This window comes from Phyllostomus hastatus, unplaced genomic scaffold (assembly GCF_019186645.2).
Source record: "Phyllostomus hastatus isolate PE091 unplaced genomic scaffold, TTU_PhHast_1.1 phas_scaffold_216, whole genome shotgun sequence".
NCBI lineage: Eukaryota > Metazoa > Chordata > Mammalia > Chiroptera > Phyllostomidae > Phyllostomus > Phyllostomus hastatus.
In genome coordinates this window covers 16,209,013-16,230,942 of record NW_025334018.1, presented here as the reverse complement: position 1 = coordinate 16,230,942, position 21,930 = coordinate 16,209,013, and the positions used below count along the sequence as shown (strand labels likewise).

Below are 21,930 nucleotides of genomic sequence, written 5' to 3'. Positions count from 1 at the left end.
GCACAGAATTGGGGGGCATGAGTATGAGGACTCGGGGTTTGCCGTAGAGAGGAAGAGACGGTGGGGTGGTAGCTGGGGGAAGGAGCGCGGAGTCAGGGAAGGCGGGAGTGGGGTGTGCGTGAGCTGACTGTGAGATGGAAGACAGCACAGTGAGTGTGTACACTGATGAGAGTGACCAGCAGGAAGAGAAAACGCGATGCTGTCTGCGTGACGGAGGGTGAGTGTAGCTGCCGAGACCTTGCGTAGGTCAAACCAGGTGGATGGGCGAGGGCATGGTTGAAGACATCAGTCTTAGATGTTGGCAGAGACGCTTCATCCATTGATGAAGGCAGAGAATATTCTCGGAGGTACAGATGGAATGAATGGTGGGCTTGGTTATGGGAAAATGGAGAGTTTTTTTTTAAGTGCTGTAATTTTTCCAATAACAGAGAGCAGGGCCATCAGCTGATAGTCGGAAGTGGGGAAGGGCCTGTTACGTTTGAGAGGGGTGGAGGTGTGAAACGGGCACCTGGGAAGGTGGGAGAAGGAACTGGCTGCGGTGATGCAGGTGAACCGTCGAGGAGTGGTCCTTACGTGGTCTGGCTGCCGCGGAGGGGCCGGTGGGGTGGGGTGGGGTGGGGTGGGGGCGTGGAGCGTGCACGAGTGCCGGGGACACTGCCTCCTCTGCTCCAGCGGTGAGCTCTCGAGTCCCATGGCTGAGAGCATTGTTCTGGGAACGTTCTCAGGCCTGTGAGCGATGACAGAGAAATTAAAGCGAATGGGCCAAAAATAAATCCCTTCATTTTTGCCTGTGTTCAGTGTGCGTGTCCTGTTTCATGTGGAGGATGCGTGCCTAGACGTGAGTACGGTGGGTGCTCACCTGGAGAATGCCTGCGTGATCCACGCGGCGTGTAGAGGCCCGGCACACTGCCAGGGAAGCGTGCTTGGTTGCCGATAGGCAGAACGCCTCGCCAGAGTTTTCCCAGGACCTGTGGTCTCCATTAATCTGGAATTATCACTCACGTTGATGTCAAGCTTTTCTGTTTGATTGCAGACGGATTCAAAGTCTGCTTTTCTTCTCTTTTCAGGTGCTGGGGAATCTGGCAAAAGCACCATTGTGAAACAGATGAAGTAAGTTGAAACATGGCCTTTTGTAAGGCTGCATTTCCTCATTCTGCGTGCAAGTCCGTAGTCTCTCTTCATTTCAGGTCCACGGTAACGGTCTGTGGTTTTCTTCTCTTCAAAGAATCATTCACGAGGACGGCTACTCGGAGGAGGAATGTAAACAGTATAAAGTCGTTGTCTACAGCAACACCATACAGTCCATCATTGCCATCATAAGAGCCATGGGGCGGCTGAAGATTGACTTTGGGGAAGCTTCCAGAGCAGTGAGTGTTTCTCATTTCCTCTTCGCTTGCTCTCTTTAGTACATGCAGTTAAGCAAAATTTGCTTCCTGTTTTAGGGAAATGAATTTAAGCAACAGGGTGAAGTGTAGCAGAGTGCTCTGTGCTCATCTGAGAAGCGCTGGCCAGAAGAGTCGAGGAAGTGGGGTCTGTGGATACGCGGAGGTCTCTGTGGTCGCTGTCCCTTCCTCGCGCGCCCCCCGCCCCCCCCCCCCGCAGCACTGCTGCCTTCACTTGTCGTGGCACAGGGCAGTACGTGGGTGTGGCCTGAAAGCGGTTGCCGTGGTGTGTGGCTCTGCTGGCGGAGGTGTGGGCGTTGAAGGCCAATACCGGTCTCCCAGAATATGCTTGGGAAGGACATGAACTCCAAGTCTGAATTTTAGAGGCAACTCTCAGGTGCTCAGGAATCCTGGGTCTCTGCACCACGTTGTACTGTGGCCTATAGAATTGGGTTCTGCCATGTCCTGGTGTCATTCTTTTTCTTTTTTAATTTTTTATTTCATTTAGTCCCCCTCCACCCTCCTCCCCCCGGCAGTCACCACAGTGTTGTCGGTGTGCATGAGTCCTTTTTCCTCGTATCATCTTTGTGCACGGCAGGCAGTCCGAAGTCCTGTGGATTAGTTATAATGTACTTAGCTGTCTGAAGGTCTAGTTGGTAAGCCAGGATGTTGGACACAGTGGGGAGAGGGCCAATGAGGACAGTGGATCTTATATGTCATCGTCAGCTGAATTCCAAGAGAAGGCTGAGAATGTATAGTAGGATGTTCTAGAACTAGCAGAGTCATCAGCCGTGTTCAGAGTGTCATACCTGGTTGCTATGACAACAAAAGGAAGTGACTTGGGAGGCTACCTGAGAAGGCAGAGCCTGTGTCTGTGTCTGTGAAGGAGCTTAGGGACTCTTCTCAGTGGCTCCCAACTCATTGAACGCAAATTAGCATCGATAACAAGTAGGGGGATTGTTGAAGGGAAAGATAATGCAAGGGTGGGTGGAACTGGGCAGTCCTGGATGCAGATGCCTTAGAAGTGGCTGAGGGAAGAGAGGAGCTCGAGGGAGGGCTGTGAAGTGATGGGCGAAGGTGGCAAAGGGGGAGGGAAGGGGTGGGTGTGGCACAGCTCCTGCGTGTTTGTGGAAAGGTATCGCGTCACAGAAATCAGAGACTTTATTTATCTGAGCCTCCGAGCAGGGAAAATGTGAAAGCTGAAGTTTATTTTTGCCTTCTTTCTATTTCTTCTCTCGCCTTCTGCTTTCCCTTTTCTTCTCTGCCTACTAGCTCTTTCCCGTGTTTATTTTCTCTCTCCCCTTTCTCATCTCTTCCCATCACCTAACCTCTCTGTTGTACAGGATGGGGCAAACGTAGGTTTATAGTTGTAAGTACATGAAACAGTTTATTCTTGTATTGTTATTTGTTAATTATGTATTGCTTTCCATGAGAACAACTGTAAACTTTTGTCCCACCCTGTATTTGCTGAGCCTGCTAATTGGTCAGTAATAACTGTATTTATTCTCTTCATTGGATTTTTCTCCATCTCAGTTACTTCTTTTAGTTTCTTTTTTATTTTCACCCCTTGTTCTTCATATCTCTCGATCATCCCTCCTTTCATTCTTTCCATTATCAATGCGGTTTTTACTAATCTCTGGGTCCTGGCAGTCCCTTCTCACCGGATGCAGGTGACAGTTTCTGTCTTAGTCTGTGCTGCAGTAACATAGCACTGCAGACTCCATAGCGTATTTTCAACAGGAACTTCTCACACTCCGGAGGCTGGCGGTCCAAGGTCAGGGCGCCAGCATGGTTGGATGAGGGCCCTCTCCTGGGTTGCAGACATCTGGGCTGTGTTCACGGGGTAGAAGGGGAAGGCATCTCTCCGGGATCTCTGTTACAAAGGCAGGAATCTCATCCAGGGGGCTCCACCTTCATGCCCTAAGCACCGCCCCCAAGGCCCCACCTCCTAACACCATCCCATTGGGTAACTAGGATTCCAACATAAGAATTTGGGGTGGGGTGGGGTGGGGAGCTGAACATATAGACCATATGACCCCTTCTCCTTTCATTTCTTTAGTTTATCAAATTTGTCATCTTTGGGTCCTAACACTTCTGTGTCACCAGATACAGTTGACATTATTAACTCCTCTCAGGTGTCCTGAATCATCTAGTTTTCCAGCATCTACCCATACTAATCTGTGAGTCTATACATCGTTTCCTGAAATTTCTCTTTTTTATACGTGAGAATTTATGTCTCCTCTCTTATCCTTCTCTAGCTGTTTGTGGTTGGTCAGAGGGTGAGTGGGAGGGAGTAGAGCTGGGGTGGGACAGGCTGCTCACTCGTGTCTGCTGAGGGTGAGGCCTGTGTGGAGTTCACTGCACAGCGGGGCCTCTTTACAGACCCCTGAGGAGTGCCGTGGGGAAGCAGGGTTGGCCGGTGGAAGAGCTAAAGTGGTAAGGGGAAAGTGCTTCCTCCTAAAACAGAGTCTACAGAGTATAGTCAAGACAACAAAATTCGGTAGCAGTAGCACGCTCTCTATTTTAAAGTTTCTAAAATTGGAATCAGAATTATATTAAAAAGTGATGCTTATTGAGGTTTTTGAATATTTGCATGAGTATAGGTCAGATTTCAGAAAGTCTTCAAATGGTAAATAACGCGGTATACCATGTTCATAGAAGGGCTTGCTCGCTGTTGAGTGTTTGCCAGTTTATGTCATTTTTCAGCTTTTCTCAGTCATTCATTCCTTTATATTAAATTTTTGTCTTTGGAAAGAGAGGAAGGGAATGCAGGTGTTAGGGAAAGTTCCTTAGACAGGGTTAGGCCTAAAAAAGTGCAGCCAAGGGTGCAGGCAAGGGCGGGAGGAAGGTTACTTGGCAAACACCCTTGAGGCCGAAGACCCCGAGTTTGGCAGAAGCACTTGGAGCGCGCTCAGGTTGGTTCTGTTCTGCTTGGCTTGGCTTATGTAGATGCACGGTCTTAGGGTTTTGTGGTTGGGATTGCACCTGCCTCTGAAACGCTTTCTGCTGCTGCTTTGTCTTGCGGACTGCTCGTGTGTGACACAACTGAGGGGTGTCTTCACCCTTTACTGTTTCTTTATCCCGAATATGCTCTTTTTTTTTAGTATCTGCATTTGCATAGTCATTTGGAAATCTCCTGAGGCGGAGCAGTGTTAGGTTTGAGTGGGGAGTCATCCCCTGAGACTGGTGTTCCTTTTTCTACCAGCTGACATTTAGGGCTGAGAGGAGTAAAGCAGCACAGGCCCAGTTCTCATGGCCCCTTGCGGCCCTTTCTCCCCGTCCCGTGTGCCGGGTCTGCAAGCACTTACGGAGCCAGGTCTGTGGTTCTCGACGTCCCAGTCAAACTCTCCTTGGGACTTTCTTTTCCTCATGCTGCCTTTACCCACCCCCACCCCACCCCCCATCTTATTTAGAGGGCTATTATTTCTCCAGGGAAAGTCTAGAGACTGAGCTTTCCCTGAGGGATTTATTCCACCCCCCCCGACTCCTACACTTCTAAAATGCCTTAGTCTTTACTTCTTCCTATTCCCTTGTCTGACCTGAAGGAGAAAGAAGAGAACACTTTTTCCTTAAGCTTGTCTCACTGCCTTTGACATGGGTAGACTTTGCCTCTTACGTGCTAGTCTTTTCATTCTGTTTTTATTGGAGGCTTCCTTGAGCAGAATGCAAATGAGTTACTTGTGTCTGTCTCCCAGGCCAGTTTTTTCCATCAAAATTTATGAGTAGCCAGGATGGAGATGTGTAGGCCAGTCAGAGAGATCTTGGCAGGAGACGGTGGTGTGTGGAGAAGGGCTGGGGGTGAAACCCTTCCTCGGCTCAGCTCTGCACTTCCGACGGCGGCGGGCGTGGGTTGAGACTTCATGTGCATTCCCTCAGACTGCCCTGCCAGCCACGGTCTCTCTAATGCCTTGGTTAACATACTGTAACATACAGTGCTGTGCGTGTGGGTGCATGTGTGTTAAAGAGACTCTTGTCGAGTCTTTAAGAAACAGAGAATCCTCTGTCTGTCTCTCTCTCTTAAGGATGATGCCCGACAGCTGTTTGTCTTAGCTGGCAGTGCCGAAGAGGGGGTCATGACCCCCGAACTCGCAGGTGTGATTAAACGGCTGTGGCGAGACGGCGGGGTGCAGGCTTGCTTCTGCAGATCCAGGGAATATCAGCTCAATGATTCTGCCTCATAGTAAGTAATTTCTCTCTACGAAACCATAGAAGACTAATCTGGTGACTCTAGAGAAAGTTCATTGCGCATCCTTAAGGAAGCGCTCAAGTGACAGATGCTCTTCGAAGTCTGTTGACTCCTCAAAGCTTGTTCAGTTTAGTCATAGAGCCCTTGGTCATTTTCTGTGACTTGGAGAAAACCATTTCCTCTTAGGATGTAAATGGGAGTCTCGGCCCAGTGGAAGTAACTGTGTGGTGGTTTAAATCAGCAAGTGAAACTGGCCAGACATCTCTTGACGTGGGGGGCCTGGTTCCCTTCCAGCTTGTAAGTTCCTCTGCATCGGGCCTTTGCACCGACTGCCAGCCAAGGAGGGAATTCAGAGTTGAAGCATGCCTTTTTCCACCCAGCTCTCTGTGGCTGGGTTGCACTGTGCATCTCTCTGGGAAATCTTTGGCCAGATCACGGCAGCAGACTTCATGTAGAAAGAGAATATTGAGTCTCAGGACGAACTTGAAGCATCTGTTTGTCAAGGAAATTCTCTTAAGTGTTATGTAGTTTTAGAAAACTTGTAATTAATACTTCTGTTAAGCTATATCATGCCATCCTAGTTTGCTGCTTTTACAACATGTTTGTTTATAAGACCTATATTCAGAATGTCGGGGGGTTTTTTAACATGCATTTTGGGGGCTTGGTGAGCTCTTGTTAGCTGTGTTCATTTCTTTCCTAGATGAAGACACTTCCAAACATAAGGTATTTTCTCCAGTATTATATTTTCCTACTTGTCCCATCATTCTAGCTTAAATTGTTATAAGAAGAAATTAAGTGATATTTGAAAAACTTACTTATTCTTTAAGAGAAAATTTGACTTTAGAAGCAATTCAGGATTCTTGCCCATCTTACAATAATTTTTTTAATTGCATGTAATTGGTAGCTTAAATAATTCTCCCAGTAATCATCAGAGCTACATTGTAATTGTTTTTTTTTATCATGTATTTAGTGAGCTCTGAATATTCCCACTACACCTGAAGACTGTGATTATAAAGTTATTTTCCCTAGTTGTGGATCTAAACCTGGCCGATCCCTCATTAATGATTCACTTGCAGTGGTGCCACCAGTTCTTCACTGGTCAGGCCGAAGAATCTTTAGAAACCCCGAAGTCGTGAAGATTTAGTTTAGCTTTGAGTCAGTCTGTTCATTATTTCACTGACAAACTAAATTGCTTTGAAGGTATTTACAGGTGGTTTTTGGCTTAAATTTTTAAAAAACCACAACTTTTAGTTTCATAAATTAAAACAGGAGATACTAAATTTTTTTTTCTTTTATTATTGACACTATTGCAGCTGTCTCCCTTCCTCCCTCCTCCTGGGTGCTCTCCCCCTTCTGGCCATCACCACGCTGCTGTCGGGGGCCGGGGGCGATGTACGTGTATCTGTTTTTTTGGCTCATCCCTTCCAGAAACACTCGTTGAGCCTATTTCTCTTTTTAGTATCAGTAACTCGGACACCGTTCTCTAACGTCCTGCCACGTGTTTAAACATACAGATGACCCATTCACTTCACATGTCAGGGGTCTGGTGCTTGGCTTTTTGTACTGTACAGTGCACAATTGAATTGGTATTAAATTTCAGGAATTTTAAGAAGAATAATGTATTTCCATATTTTTAACTTTTTTTTTTAACTTACATTTCCATATTTTTAATTGACCTTCACAGTTTAATTGTGGTAGAATTAAAACCACTTCTGTGGAGTGTACACAGAACCTACTTGAACTGTCCTGTTCCAGGTCCGCGTGCTCCTGCTTTCTCTGTGGTGCCGAAGACCTCGTTCTGTCCTGCCACTTCAGTTTAGGGTCTGCCTTTGGCAAGGAGCTCGCTTAGCCCGTTGACTTGCTGTGTGTTTTGTTTAGTTACCTCAATGACTTGGACAGAATATCCCAAACCAACTACATTCCGACCCAACAAGATGTCCTGCGGACAAGAGTGAAGACCACGGGCATCGTGGAAACGCACTTCACCTTCAAAGACCTGTACTTCAAGTGAGTCGCTAGCCTTCCGACTGGATGTGCCAAACACAGATTCCTCCTCGTTAGTTCGTGTCTCTTAATCGGGGTAAAATTTCTCTGGGCAGGACTTCTTGGTTCAGAAACTCACTCTATTCATCAGTCAGTATTTGAATGCTTTAACCGGGGGGCCCAAGCCCTTCTTTTTCCCCCAAATAGCGTCGATACTTCTGTCCATTCGGAGGAGCTGAACTCAAAATTAATTGTACCTCAGGTGTCAGTAAAAGTAATCCTGTGGTTACCAGTGTACTTCATTTTTAGTTTGTTTGTTTTTTTTTAGCTGCTTTTTTTGTTGCAACCACAGAAACAGGTATTGAGTGTTGTTTAGAAGGGTAACAACAGTACTAGAAGGACAGAAAGCCAGTTAAGTGGCTTTGGCCTGCCGTTTGGCATTAAAATAGCACTGCTTTTCTCACCGCTGTCCGTCCCTTCTTACCGAGTGCATACCCCTTTAATTTTCATGGAGTGGAGCTCATGCAGCCCTGACTCTTGGACGGATCTGTGCTCAGCACCCTGCGAAACTGAGTTCTCAGTACAGTGCAGAAGGGAAAGATGGACCGGGGGGTAGAGGCGGTATGATACAAACAGGTGGTTTTAGAGGAAATGCTAGTGTTTTAGTAGCAAAGGTTTTCTCATCAGCGTTAGTAATTCTAAAATAGACTCCAGCTTGTCTCTGTGATAATAGTCTTTTGTATATGGTAAAGCTATCTTTGGTTCCTGTTTTCTGCCTTTGGGACCTTTGAGATTAGAAGCAGACTTTTCCCCTTCAACATGTGATGTTCTTTTTAGCTACCTCCTTATGCTTGTATCCAGAACGTGGTGTGAGCATTGTTGCACACATGTAACTTTTAGCTCAGCTCTCAGTTTTCTTTTCTCTGAAAAAAAATTGATTCAGAGAATTTGTGAGATTCACACAGAGTTTAGGTATTACTGGATGCCAGCTGAGGTCTTGAAATCTTCATACACCTAACCAGATCGAAACCTGGTGCAGGAAACAGCAGTTCAGCCGAGTATTTGTGGACCAGAAGAGCTGCTTCTCTGGAGTTCTGGTGGGTTTATTTACCAAGAGTGGCAGGGGCCGCTTGGATTATCGCCCACAAAACCATAAGAATGTGTTGTCCCTTTGTGTATTATTAAGATTAGTAATCCATGTGTAATCACATGTTGCCACCTTTATTTAGCATGGGAAACGTTCTTGTCGACGTTGTCATAGATCAATCTCTCATTAGGTGAGTCCTGCTGGTCGTCTGAGGGCAGGACTCACAGCCAGGTAGAATGAAGGTGCTGCCCCCACTTTATCACTGGCATGACGGTGCTGCATTACGAAGTGCTGTCATTTCCTCCTTGTCCTCCTCTCTGGGCAGGACCAGTGCCCAGTTATTCAGACATGTACTGAGCACCCACTCTGTGCAAGGCATTGCGTAATTGCTGACTTGCCTCTCAGTTGTGTGGTGTGTTTATAAAATGTTAATCTGCCCTGGCTGGCGTAGCTCAGTGGATTGAGCGTGGGCTGCGAACCAAAGTGTCGCAGGTTCGATTCCCAGTCAGGGTACATGCCTGGGTTGCAGGCCATGACTCCCAGCAACTGCACATTGATGTTTCTCTCTCTCTCTCTTTCTCTCTCCCTTACCTCTCTAAAAATAAATAAAATCTTTAAAAAAAAGTTAATCTGTTAGTTAATGATATTGTAAATGTTAATATGTGCTAGAAGCCCACCTAGGGAACTTCATACTGTTTGACCAGTTTTATGAACTTTTCAGAGGAAAACTGAGATTATTGGTGTACCACACTGTGTCTCCTCTTGAAAGACGTCCATGGTGAAGTATATGATGCTAGCTTTCCTAAAACCTGTAGTGCGACCCTGTGTTAGGGCCAACTTGTGATTGCGTCATTATAGGTGTCGCGACCAAAGGTTGAAAAACAGCACAAGATCAATCAGAAGAAAAAGTTGGGTCATGAAGAGATAAGATGACTCAGGGACAACTGTAATAGCATAAACAATTTAGTAAATAAATAAACACGTGGCTGAAAAAAGAAAGAATGATAAGATGACTTTTCTCTTCAAACACACATTCAAAAAATATTCAACTACTTCTTAACTTCTCTTGGTCTCTGCCGGGGGGCAGAGTCTCTGAAAATAGACCCTCAGTCACAGTAGATCTGATACAGTGAACCTGCTTGGCAAGGTTTTAACCTTGCCAAAGTGTTTAACCTTTAAACATTTTGTCACTGTTATCAAACATACACCTTAGGAATGTCTGACCATTTGAATGCATACCTTCTCATATCCTTGTACCAGCTGAGACAGAGCTGTGCAGGTACACCCTGGTCGGTAGCTCAGTCGGTTGGAGCATTATCCCTATATACCAAGGTTGCGGGTTCGATCCCTGGTCAGGGCACATATGAGAGTCAACCACTGAATGCATAAATAAGTGGAACAGCAAATTGATGTTTCTCTGGCTCTCCTTTCTTTTCTCTCTCAAAAAAGAAAACATGCATATATCAGTAAATAAAGCTGTGTGGGTGCTTCTTGTGTTATAGGAGGTAGAGGAGGAGATTGTTGAGAGAACTTCATAGGTGACTCAGGATATCAAGTAAGCACCCAGAAGGGAGCAGTGGACTAACACTGATCGGGACGGAACATACAGTGTGCGAACGCTTCAGGCTTTGTTATTGTTAAGTAGGGGTTGAGAAACATTGGTTAAGTTTTACTTTTAGATGTTGGGTTCTTAAGAGTCCTACTATAAAGTACAATTTGCTTTTTTCCATAACTAATCTCAAAAATACTTTCTTCTGTATTTTTTCCCATTTTTAAAAATATACTTTATTTATTTATTTTTAGAAAGAGGGGAAGGGAAGGAGAAAGAGAGGGAGAGAAACATCAATGTGTGGTTGCCTCTCACATGGCCCCCACTGGCCTGCAACCCAGGCATGTGTCCTGACTGGGAATCGAACCAGCGACCCTTTGGTTCACAGCCCGTGCTCAATCCACTGAGCTACACCAGCCAGGGCTGTTTTCTTCTTTAAGGAAGACATATCTCAATTATACCTCAATTTTTTAAAAAAAAATTTTAACAAGTAAGAAAAATAAGGTGGGACTCAGTAGGGAGAAGTTATGGAAGAGAATGCAAGTGGGGGATTTACAGTTTGTCATGCTCTGTTGTAACTGAAGAGGTGAACCACTGGAAAGGGGCTGCGGCGTGGCAGACAGGAGCGTGGGTGTCGGAGTCCGTGCCGGTTCAGACCCCCAGCCCCTGTCTGTTGGTGCCGTACCCTTGGGCACGTTGTTTAACGTGGCAGTGCCTGCACTTCTCCATCTGTAGCCCAGGGATGCTTCCCTGAGTGTTTGGAGGGTGAAGTCAACGTAAGATGTTGAGGGTGGTGCCTGACTTCGTGGTAAACACGCAGTAAATGTCAGCTACTGTTACTAGCTTCAGTTGTGTTATTCAGCTCCTCATTTTTCCTGTCTTTTTTCCTTTCCTTCTTTTAACCCATTCCAGTGCTTATTTTGCTGGCTTGGTATCTGATACAAACTTTGATTAGAGAGGAGGCTAAACTATTTCTCTAAAATGAGGATTTTGATTATTCTAAAGTTTTATTTTCTCATGTTCTGTTTTAACCACAAATAATTATTTTGATTTCCTTTTATCTGCTTCTTTGTTTGTCTTTCTGTTACAAATGGGGTTTGGAATATGCAATAGTGGGGAATTCCCTAACCATTTCAAGTTAGAGAGAGAGGCATGTGTGTGATCTTGCTGAATTTGTGCTTTCTCCCCCCCTTACTCAGGATGTTTGATGTCGGTGGCCAAAGGTCAGAACGAAAAAAGTGGATCCACTGTTTTGAGGGAGTGACAGCAATTATCTTCTGTGTGGCCCTCAGCGATTATGACCTCGTTCTGGCTGAGGATGAGGAGATGGTATGTTGGAGCTGCGGGTAAAAAGCCTGTCTGGTGCGCCCAGGACATGGGGAAGAACTCGCAGGAAAACTTTGCGCATCCATGCACTCTTTGAATCCAAAGAGTGCATGGATATCTCTTAATATCCTTGATTGTTTTCCTGGTCGTGAGTTTAGAGTCTGAGAATACCCATTCATGCCCTGTTAGCTCTCGAAAGGCATGGCAGCACATGGAGCGCGTGGGCAGAGCCCAGTCCTCTCGTCAGCCGGTCTCCCTTCCCACCCCTGGCCCCCCACGAGCTAGAGCAGGAGGACTGGCCCCATCCCCCAGTGCCGTCCGTTTGGTCGGGAACAGCTAATCTGCCCTCACTTTTTGTTGCTGACCTGTCATCCTTTATTTCTTTTTTAGAACCGAATGCATGAAAGCATGAAACTGTTTGACAGCATTTGTAACAACAAATGGTTTACAGACACTTCAATCATCCTCTTCCTCAACAAGAAAGATCTTTTTGAGGAAAAAATTAAGAGGAGCCCATTAACTATCTGCTACCCAGAGTACACGGGTAAGAGGTCACGGCGGGTGTTGGCGGGGGTGCCCGTCTTGGGTCGGCACCTTGGTGACATTCCTGCAGCTGCCGTTCATTTCGTTTCCTTTTGTTGTCCTCGTGGGGAGTGTTCACTGTACTGGCAGCAACGGAAGTGTGTGATGAAGTCTAATGTGCTATTCCAGACATAAACGACTTTACTAGTTCGCTTTATTTTTCTGTCCTCATTTTTGGAGGAATATGGAGAAAAATAAAAATCAAAAATTGGTATAAACACACTCAAGAAAATACAAGGACAAGGTGCAGTCATTGCACTCGAGAAACTGACGTTAGTCGTAGAAGGAGAGACACACACAAAGAATTTCACTGTAGTCTGAATGGCCGTTCACAGAAGAACAGAAGCAGGGGTTGCCTCTCTGGGGTCAGTGTGGTTCTTCTCTAGAGCAAGTGGCCCTTGGGGTGAGACAGTAAGAGGATGAATGAGAAAGCACCAAGCAGACGGGAACAGACATTTTAGGAAGAGGGAATAGCACTCATGAAAATGTGGAGGTGCCTCCGTTGAGGCGTGGGTAGACCTGCTTTGCCTCCTTGCGCAACCATGGAGAGAATCAACAACTATATCTCCAAAGAAATAACAACCAGAACTGTCAGAAAATCGACCTGTGTGGAAGTCTGACAACCAAGGATTTGAAGAAGCCACATTCACCCATACGGGTGTGAGGGGCAGAGTTGCAGGGACAGGAGTGGAGACACGGTGTGGCACAGAGAGGGAGTGGCAGTGTGGGCAGCCCCACACTCATGCACTATGAATAAATCTCAGGAGGGATATCTTGGGAGCAAGCAATCCAAGCCCCAGACCAGACCACACAGCCCAGGGTTCCAGCGCCAGGAAGACAGATCCCCCATAACTTCTGGCTGTAGAAACCAATGGGGGTTGGGGCGGTGCCAGAAACTGCCGGATTTTCAGGAGAGTCCATTTAAAGGGCCCACACAGACTTAGAACATAGCAAACCCACCCACTATGGAATTCACCAGGGCAACAGCTGGAAAGATGCCAGTCACGTACAGAAGTGGGTGAAGTGACTGGAACAGGGCGAGTGCCGGGCAAACCTCCAGAAGCCGGCAATGGCATGGTCCCCTCTCTGAGTCCTACGCAGCAGTGCAGCAGGTTGCCCCGCCCTGGTGGTTACCTAAGGCTCTGCCCTACATAATTTACAGGTGCCTTTTCTGAGACAGGGAGTCAGAGCAGCTCTACCTCATACGCAAAAACAAACAGTGGGAGACTGCTGAATTGGGGAGACAAAGAAATACCGCCCAGATGAAAGAACAGAACAAAACTCCAGGAAAAGAACTAAACAAAACAGAGACAACCAACCCATCAGATGCAGAGTTCAAGACACAGGCGATCAGGATGCTCAAAGAACTCACTGAGTATGGCAAAAACAGAAGGGAAGAAATGAAGGGTACACTAAATGGAATAAAGAAAAACCTACAGGCAAAGAACCAACAGTGGCAAGGATGAAGCTGAGAATCAAATCAATGATTTGGAACAAAAGGAAGGAAAAAAACATTCAATCAGAACAGCAGGAAGACAAAAGAATTAAAAAACAAAACAAAACCAGGATATGCTTAGGAACCTCTGGGACAACTTGAAACGTCCCAACAACCAAATCATAGGGGTGCAGAAGGAGAAAAGGAAGAGAAAGAAACTGAAAACTTACTTGAAAAAATAATGAAAGAAAACTTCCCTAATTTGGTGAAGAAAATAGACATAGCAGTCCAGGAAGTACAGAAAGTCCCAAACAAGTTGGACCCCAAGGGGACCACACCAAGACACATGATAGTTAAAATGCCAAAGGTTAAAGCTAGAGACAGAGCCCTGGCTGGTGTGGCTCAGTGGGCTGAGGGCCGGCCTGGGAACCAAGGGGCCGCCGGTTCACTTCCCAGTCAGGGCACGAGCTGGGTTGCAGGCCAGGTCCCTAGTTGGGGGCCTGTGAGAGACAACCACGCATGGATGTTTCTCTCCCTCTTTCTCTCTCCCTTCCCCTTTCTCTAAAGATAAATAAATAAAATCTTTAAAGCAAACTTAAAAAAAATACCTAGGAATGAAATTTTTTAAAAAGATGAAGAGAGAACCTTAAAAGCAACATGAGAGAAGCAGAGTTACCTACAAAGGAGTTCTCATAAGACGATCAGCTGATTTCTCAAAAGACACTTTGCAGGCAAGAAGGGTCTCGCACACAGTATTCAAAGGGATGAACAGCAAGGACCTACATCCAATATTACTCTATCCAGCAAAACTATCATTTAGAATGGAAGGGCAGATAAAGAGCTTCCCAGACAAGGTAAAGCTAAAGGAGTTCATTATCACTGAGCCATTATTACATGAAATGCTCAAGGGACTTATTTAAGAAAAAGAAGATGAAAACTATGAACATTGAAAAGACAACAAATTTACAACTATCAAAAAGTGAATCTTAAAAAAAAACACACAACAAACTAAGCAAACAGCCAGAACAGGAACAGAATCATAGGTATGGAGATCATTTAGAGGGTTTTCAGCTGGGAAGGGGGAGAATGGGGGAAAGGATCCAGGGAATAAGCATAACTGGTAGGTACAAAATAGACGGGAGGTTAAGAGTAGTGTGGGAAATGGAGGAGCCTAAGAACTTAAATGCCCGACCCATGAACTAAGGGGCAGGGATTGCTGGAGAGAAAGAGGGTACCGAGCAGAGGGGGGGAAATTGGGACAACCGTAATAACATAATTAATAAAATACATTTTCAAGAAAATGAAAATAGGGAGGTAAAAGTGACATGATTTGTTCTGGAGCCTAGCAGGAACTTGGTGTAGCCGGAACTTTAAGTGGGGGAAGGACCGGTTGGAGAGATGTTCAGGGACGCTCACGGAAGGCCTCGTTTCTCTAGCTGCGACAGTAGGGAGCTCTGGGAGGATTTTAATTGGGGGAGATGATGTCGTAGAAACTGCTCGAAAAAGATTATGCAGGCAATGGCAAAAAAGATAGTAGGGGAGTTGAAATAGGACTCTGGATGCAAACAAAAACTTTTGGTGAAGATACAGGTATGTGTCATAGAAGCTATGGCAAGAATGCAGAATGCAGACGTGTCTTAAGAATGCAGCTAGAACTAGGAGTTAGAAACTGGCAAGACCCCTGGAAACACTTCTTTCCCTCCTCCTTTTTCTCCTCTTCCTGTGTCTTCTTTATCCTCCCTCTCCTTACCAACTTTTTCTACTGCTCGGTTTATATGGTAGAAGACGGTCCTGCCACAGTTCCTGTGTCTTCTCCATTTAAAAGACGAAGCTAGACTGGGGTCAGTTGGCCCCGGGTCCAAATTCCTAGGAGAGACATGACCGCCAGGGCTGCAGCGCTGTGACCTTTATTCGCTGCGCAAACACCGAATGCCGTCTGTGAGGAGGCCAGGGTAAGGGAGGGGGAGGGGTCACAGGCACTCCCAGGAGTTCTGTCCTTTTCTCTCTTTTTTAAAAGATTTTATTTTTAGACAGAGGGGAAGGGACAGAGAGGAACATCAGTGTGTGGCTGCCTCTTGTGTGGCCCGCACTGAGGAACCTGCCTGCAGCCCAGGCATGTGCCCTGACTGGGAATTGAAGCAGCGTCCCCTTTGGTTCATTGGCCGGCACTCAGTCCACTGAGCCATACCAGCCAGGGCCCAAGAGTTCTGTCTTGATTGGGTGCTGGTGCTGTGCTGTGAATTTGTATTTAGGAATGTAGATACTGAAGTGTCTGTGGAACATCTAGACAGAGCTATCTGATAGACAGTTGTACACATGGCCTTGGAGCTTGCAGGTGAAGGCATGTTGATTTGAGATGCAATATGGAAATGAGAACAATGACTTGGGGTAATGATACAGAATGAGGAGGGAGAAGGACCATGGAGGGAGTGAGACTGAAAGCCAGCCTCTGTCGGCAGGAGAGAAAGAAGGGTTGACAGAGGTTGAGAGAGAAGAGCCAGGAGAGCCAAAGTGTCAGAAACTAAGAGGAGCGTTTAAGAAGCGAGGGCTGGTCACCAGTGCTGTGTACAGGAAAAGAGAGAGATACACAGTGGAAAGTGGCCTCTGGGCTTGGCCAGTACTGAGAGCAGTTTCAGTGGAGTGAATGAGCGCGGGGCCAGATGAATGTTTATAGGCTTAGAGGTAAGAACCTGTAGCAAAAGAAAAGTTACAGAAGGTGGATGTGATCGGTGGAGCGAGAATTGTAAGCGGGTGGGGAGAGGAGGAGCCACGAGCCCAGGTCTGATGAGGGGAACAGAGTGGCATGTCCATGTAGTGGGATGGTACTCGGCCGTGAAAAGGAGCCTTTCTTCCTCCCTGTGTACTGACGGGTGCTGCGGCTCGGGTGAACCCCGTCAGCATCATGCTGAGTGGAAGAAGCCAAACGCAAAACATCACATTTGTGTGGTTCCTTTTATATGATGCATCCAAAATAGGCAGACCGTAGAGATGGAAAGCAGATTGATTGGCTGGCGGTTATCAGGACTTTGGGGGGTGGGGGAATGAATGGGGAACCATAACTTAAGGGACACCTTTCCGGGGTGGTGAACAAATTTTGAAACTAGGGAGCTGGTTGTTGTGTAACATTGTGAATACAGGACATGCCACTTCATGTATGTTACATTAATTTTACCTCAACTTTTAAAAAAAGAGTCTATACAGAACAACTGAATTTTGAACCAGAAGAAAGACATCTCTAAGACCAAAGGTATAAAAATGAGTACAGGTAGCCGTAGCTTTTAAAGCAAGGTGTTGAGCTAAAAGGTTAGGATTCTAGTCTGAGCCCCTTGGAAGTTGGTAATGTGGTCATCGTTCCGAGTGAGCGGGCGTGAGCACTGGGTGGGTTTGCGTAGGGAGCAGGCAGGTTTTAGGGGGGGAGAGAAGTCTTCCCAGGACAGGTGGAGGGATTGACGCTCATGTTCCAGCCGGGACTCCTCACACACAGCCGGGAGCCCTCGTTGCCGCATCGAGCACATGCATGTGTGCATGTGTGTGTGTGTGTGTACATACACACACATACATACTTCCAAGCCTTGTGTCCACTGACTTTATTCTGAAGGACTCTCACAGTCCTGATTTCCCAAGTAGCAGTTTATGTTCCTACCAGACAGACCTGATTCTTCAGTCATCTGCCTCTCTTCAGTTGCAGAAGTTCTGCAGATCTCAGGAAAACCCTTTCAAGCAGCTGCCAAGCTGCCTGCATTCCGTTCTTTAAAGATTCTGTTTAAATAAGACCTATTTCTGTCTGAAGTTTTTCTTTGTTACTTAGTTTTTGTACACTTAGTTACTGGGGGTTTTTTTGTTTTGTTGTTTTGTTTTTTTGTCATGTTTAATGTCACTGAAAGTAGCCTCTGGTTCACAGGAAGAACTGTGTTTTTGTTGCGTTTCCCTGGCTCTGCAGCCAGTTTCTCCGGCCCCTCCAAACAGATTTGCAGGTGGACAGGACGGTGTAGGATGCAGGTGATAGAGGGTGTTCATTACAGGTGGGGTTTACTTTTGGTTCCCCCACCTTTAAAAAAATAACAGCATTATGGAGATACAATTCACATGCCATAAAATTTAGTACTTAAAGGTGTATAATTCAGGGAGGGCCCTTTCCCTTTGCATCTATTAGCTTACCTTTGGCTATTTAAATTATTGCCATAAACCTCCGAGGCTAAGCCCCCTTAACAATAGAATGATTTTGAAAAGTGTGACTTATTCACAGTCACTCCAAGGAGCACAGGGTTTGTGACCTTTTAAACAATTGTGTTCTCCTAGAAACATATCCGCCTACTTCTCTGGTTTCCTTTTATACTTTCTAGATATTTGGCCAAAAAGCTGAAATTAAAGGGGAAAGAAATACTTAAAGTTTTGTTTTCCTGGATCTTTGTGTGTGATGATTTTGTTTCCTTTATAATGATATGTGACTGCTCTCAGGAAAAATCTAATAGTGGTTCTAGAAATACAGGAATCTGCTCATATTCAGAGTGGGGTCACACCCCCGCCCCCCATCAGTAAGTGGTGCTGGCCTGCCTTCGCTGAGTGCAGACAGCTGGGAGGATTTGAACTGAGGACATTGGGTGTCTGCTGCAGGTTCCAACACGTATGAAGAAGCGGCTGCTTACATCCAGTGCCAGTTTGAAGATCTGAACAGGAGAAAAGATACCAAGGAGATCTACACCCACTTCACCTGTGCCACCGACACCAAAAACGTGCAGTTCGTGTTCGACGCCGTCACGGACGTCATCATTAAGAACAACCTGAAGGAGTGCGGCCTGTACTGAAGCGTGTGCAGGCGAAGGAGAGGTACCACTCAGGCGGTTCTGTTAACGGTGCAGCGGTGATGCGCCCTAGTGACCTCCTCTGATTGAGAACGTTCTTCTTTTCTAGTTGCCGCGGTGTGGAGCGCTGAGACCAGACTTCTCTTGCTGTCTCTCTGGGCAGCGGCAAGCACGACCGGGACCAGCGATGGTGGCAGCCTGCGGATCTTAGCCCTCTTTAGCACAACCTCTGTACTAGGGAACTCTCATTGACACGAGATGCTAGAATCAGACATGGGAATTGGAGCAACTGTAAAGTATGAATCAAGACTCACTCGGATTCCGTAATCTCAGATGTTTAGGGCAGGTGTGAAATTGAGGTGCTGCATCCCAGAACTTCAGTACGTAGCTTACTCTTTTTTGTTTTTACTTCTTCACAGACCATCAGCAGCTCTTTAAAAAACAATTTTTCCCACAAATAACTTTACTAAATTTTATTTCTTTGTTTACAAAAGAATCTTTATTAAAACACAGAGTCTTAACTATGCACATGATACGAGCAGATCTTCTTAAAAGCATTCCTCTCCGTAGGACCCGTTGTTTTTACTCTTGGTGTGGTTGCAATGGAATATTTCCGTAATAATCTGATTCTTCAGTTACGGGGCTGGAATTACAGCTTTTTGGATGCAATATTTGTTACTCTCCTGTTGAAAGTACCATTATGGTTTCTAAATGGTAATTACATTGGAGAGTTCTGTAATAAGATTCTAGCTCTCTTTTTTTTTTAAGCTTAGGGTTGAAGGTTAACCTGATTTACCAAATTACTAGGTAAATACTTCTGTGGTATGATAAAGTCAACTTCTTGGATTCAGACACACCCAGGGCAGCTGCCAGCCAGAAATGCAAATTGCTAAATTTCAAACAGAACCAGTGACTTTGATGCTACATCTCTGCTAAATCGACAGCTTTGATTCTTGCTCGTTTGTCTCGGTCACAGGGAATTTTGTAAAAGATGCCCTTTGTTTTTCATCTTCCACGGCCTCTTCTGTTGTGGGCAACATCTGACGTGTATTAGCAGTGCATGCTTTTCCTTTGTAAATGTGGTGCCAAATCCCCGTTTGCCATTGTTTTTATTGTAGCAGTGTTAATTATAGTAATCCTTAGTACCTCCTTTTGCCGAAACTATTGCATTTTGGGACCTTCTTCCCCTTTGTCGTGTGTGCAGATTTTAATCTGTCGTAGTTGGCAGCAGTATTAAAATGGTGAGTAAAGAGTCCAGGTTTGTCCCTGTTTGTAACTAGTCCTTTCTGGGAATATTTTCTTGTGTTTCTTTGTGCCCCTGCTGAGTGTGCTTTGGCCTTTGTCTGAGAGCGGGTTCAGGTGGAAAGGTCCCCTGAGGCGATAGTGATGCTGCTTCTCGGCGGTCTGCGGCCGTAGGTCCTGTCTGTGTAGGTGATCTGCTCAGAAGCGCTCTCCGGGCTCCCGTTCTGGCTGTGCGGAGCCCCGGTCACCCCAGCCCGTGGTGTGGTCCGTGCGAGGCACGGCGCCTGTCGGTGCCCAGCGTGTGGGCGCGGGAGTCAGGCGAGGGGGTGCATGCAGGGCATTCCGTGTTTGCAGTTGGAGCAGTGCCTTCCGGGGTCCGGTCTTCCAGGGCTGGATTTGGTTTCATCTTGGACGTGACCCTTCACTCGTTCGAACGAAAAGAGAGGTGTGGTGGTCATCGCATCTGGTTCAGAGAGTCAGCCGCAGGAGTGCAGTACCTTTATTGGTAGTTTCTGGGTTTTTTTGTTTTTTTTTTCTCTCTCTTACTCTTTTTGGAAAAGTATATGCAGATGGTGAACTGTGTTAGCTAACAAATTTTTTTTAGGGTTGGGAAAACTGGATCTAAAAGAAAGAAAATGATCGGCTTCAACTGGCGACTGACTTAGGCCCACAATGTAAATAGGGTTGATAGTTCTTGTTTGTTCTGAGTTTGTCTTTTCCTTACTGTGCTTTGTAAATAGAATCATCCGGTTATGAGAACTGCTCCAGCATTGCCTTAACTGGAGTCTTTCCGTAGTCTGGACTAATGGGATGGTGCTGTTGATAACCCAGAATAACAGATCATCAAAACATTAATGTTATTTTAAAATGCATTTTGTTTTCTCATTTGAATACGTCTGTTTGTTCATTTTTAGCCCTTCGTTAGTGAAAGATAGTAGTTCCCCACTTCTTGGTCTCTACAACAGTCACACTTGTTCTTTATTTACGTGAAGACCATCCCTTACCCACCATCCCAAATCACTTACCTATATGTCCATTCCTCGTGAACACAGGGCACAGTGTGAGTCAGTGGTTTTCAAATATGCCTTAAGTCAAAATCTCCCGATCCAACTCAGAGACTGACTCGTGGCCAGCGGGCTAGCAATCTGTAACTTTCAAAAGGTTGTTCTGATCAGCAGCCTTGCTAATCACTATCACATTTTGAAATGAAAAATTTTTTCTTAGAGCAGAGCTAGAATATGGGTGTGAGACGTCATATCTACTAGGATGGAGAAAAAGGATTGATCATTGTGATCAAAGAAACTGAAGGTCGCCTGGGGTCCTGTCTGTGAAGAATGCTGGAGGTTTGTGATGGGTCGTGTTTCAGAATTCAGGTGGCCAGGCTTTGGACCACCCAAGAAATCACCACACGTGAGAGCGTTAGATTTTAGTGAATGACGGCCAGTCTGTAGGGGCCCCGGCAGGAAGGCCCGCAGGCCGTGCCGCTGACAGCGAGTCTCCCCCGCCCGGCCGCCCCAGGCTCTCAGCCTCGCGACAGGGCTCACCTCCCGGCGTGCACATTCCAGAAACTTCTGCCGTTGTGCGTACGTGGATCTTGAGATGACATTTTCCTCTTAGACTGTTAGATTTCTAAGTCTAGTTCAGTGTATCACTTCTTTATTTGCTGATGGATTGTGTTTTTCACAATGTGCTGCATTCTGAGAATAGATGGACCAAAATTGTAAAAACTGTTCTCTTGCCTTGTTCTTCTTTTTATTCTCCCGTGTATTTGTTTTACGACATGCAAATTTTGGAGTATTTGAAAATAATTGCTGGTTCTCCTCATTCATTGGCCCCCTTATTTCCACACATGCTGGTCGTCGTTCTCTGATTTGTGGTCGTGAGTTTCTCTGGACGTCCTCGTCCGGCCGCACTCGTTTCCTCATCCGCCGCCATTGGCCTAGCGCAGTTCTGGGGTTTCCTGTTGCGGAGCTCCTTGCTCCAAGCACACGCAAGGTAAGGTTGGCCGCGTTCCAGCCACACGCGGCCTTTGACTGATCCCCCCCTCCAGACGACTTCCCCTTTCCAGAGAGAGGCGTCCTCTCCGCTCCCTCGGTTATAAACCGAGAACAGCGCCGACGCCCGCCGCTCCGTCACTCACGAAGTCGTTCCTACGCGGCGCTGCCCGGAAGTCGTCTCGGTTTCCCGGCCTGCCGGGTCGCCTTTGGGTTCTCCGCGCCTCGAGGCACAGGTGAGGGCTGTGGCCCCGGGCCGGCCGCAGCTCTCCACGGAGCTTCGAGGCCATCCGAGCACAAGGGAAAACCCGCTGCTGCTTCGAGGCTTCACACTGAAAGTCTTGCCCTGGCCGGTAGCTCAG

General features: G+C 46.4%; 1 protein-coding gene across 1 annotated transcript in view; it reads left to right on the top strand.

Moving 5' to 3' along the window:
- Positions 1–21,302, top strand: part of GNAI3 (G protein subunit alpha i3) — a 38,004-nt gene extending 16,702 nt beyond the window's left edge. Inside the window, exons 2-9 of the mRNA XM_045816662.1 lie at positions 1,068–1,110; positions 1,226–1,367; positions 5,405–5,562; positions 7,447–7,575; positions 11,387–11,516; positions 11,904–12,057; positions 18,145–18,357; positions 18,442–21,302. Of these exons, the coding sequence (XP_045672618.1) occupies positions 1,068–1,110; positions 1,226–1,367; positions 5,405–5,562; positions 7,447–7,575; positions 11,387–11,516; positions 11,904–12,057; positions 18,145–18,335 (947 nt within the window). The 3' untranslated portion in view covers positions 18,336–18,357; positions 18,442–21,302. The remainder of the gene's footprint in view (positions 1–1,067; positions 1,111–1,225; positions 1,368–5,404; positions 5,563–7,446; positions 7,576–11,386; positions 11,517–11,903; positions 12,058–18,144; positions 18,358–18,441) is intronic.
- The last annotated feature ends 628 nt before the right edge of the window (positions 21,303–21,930 follow it).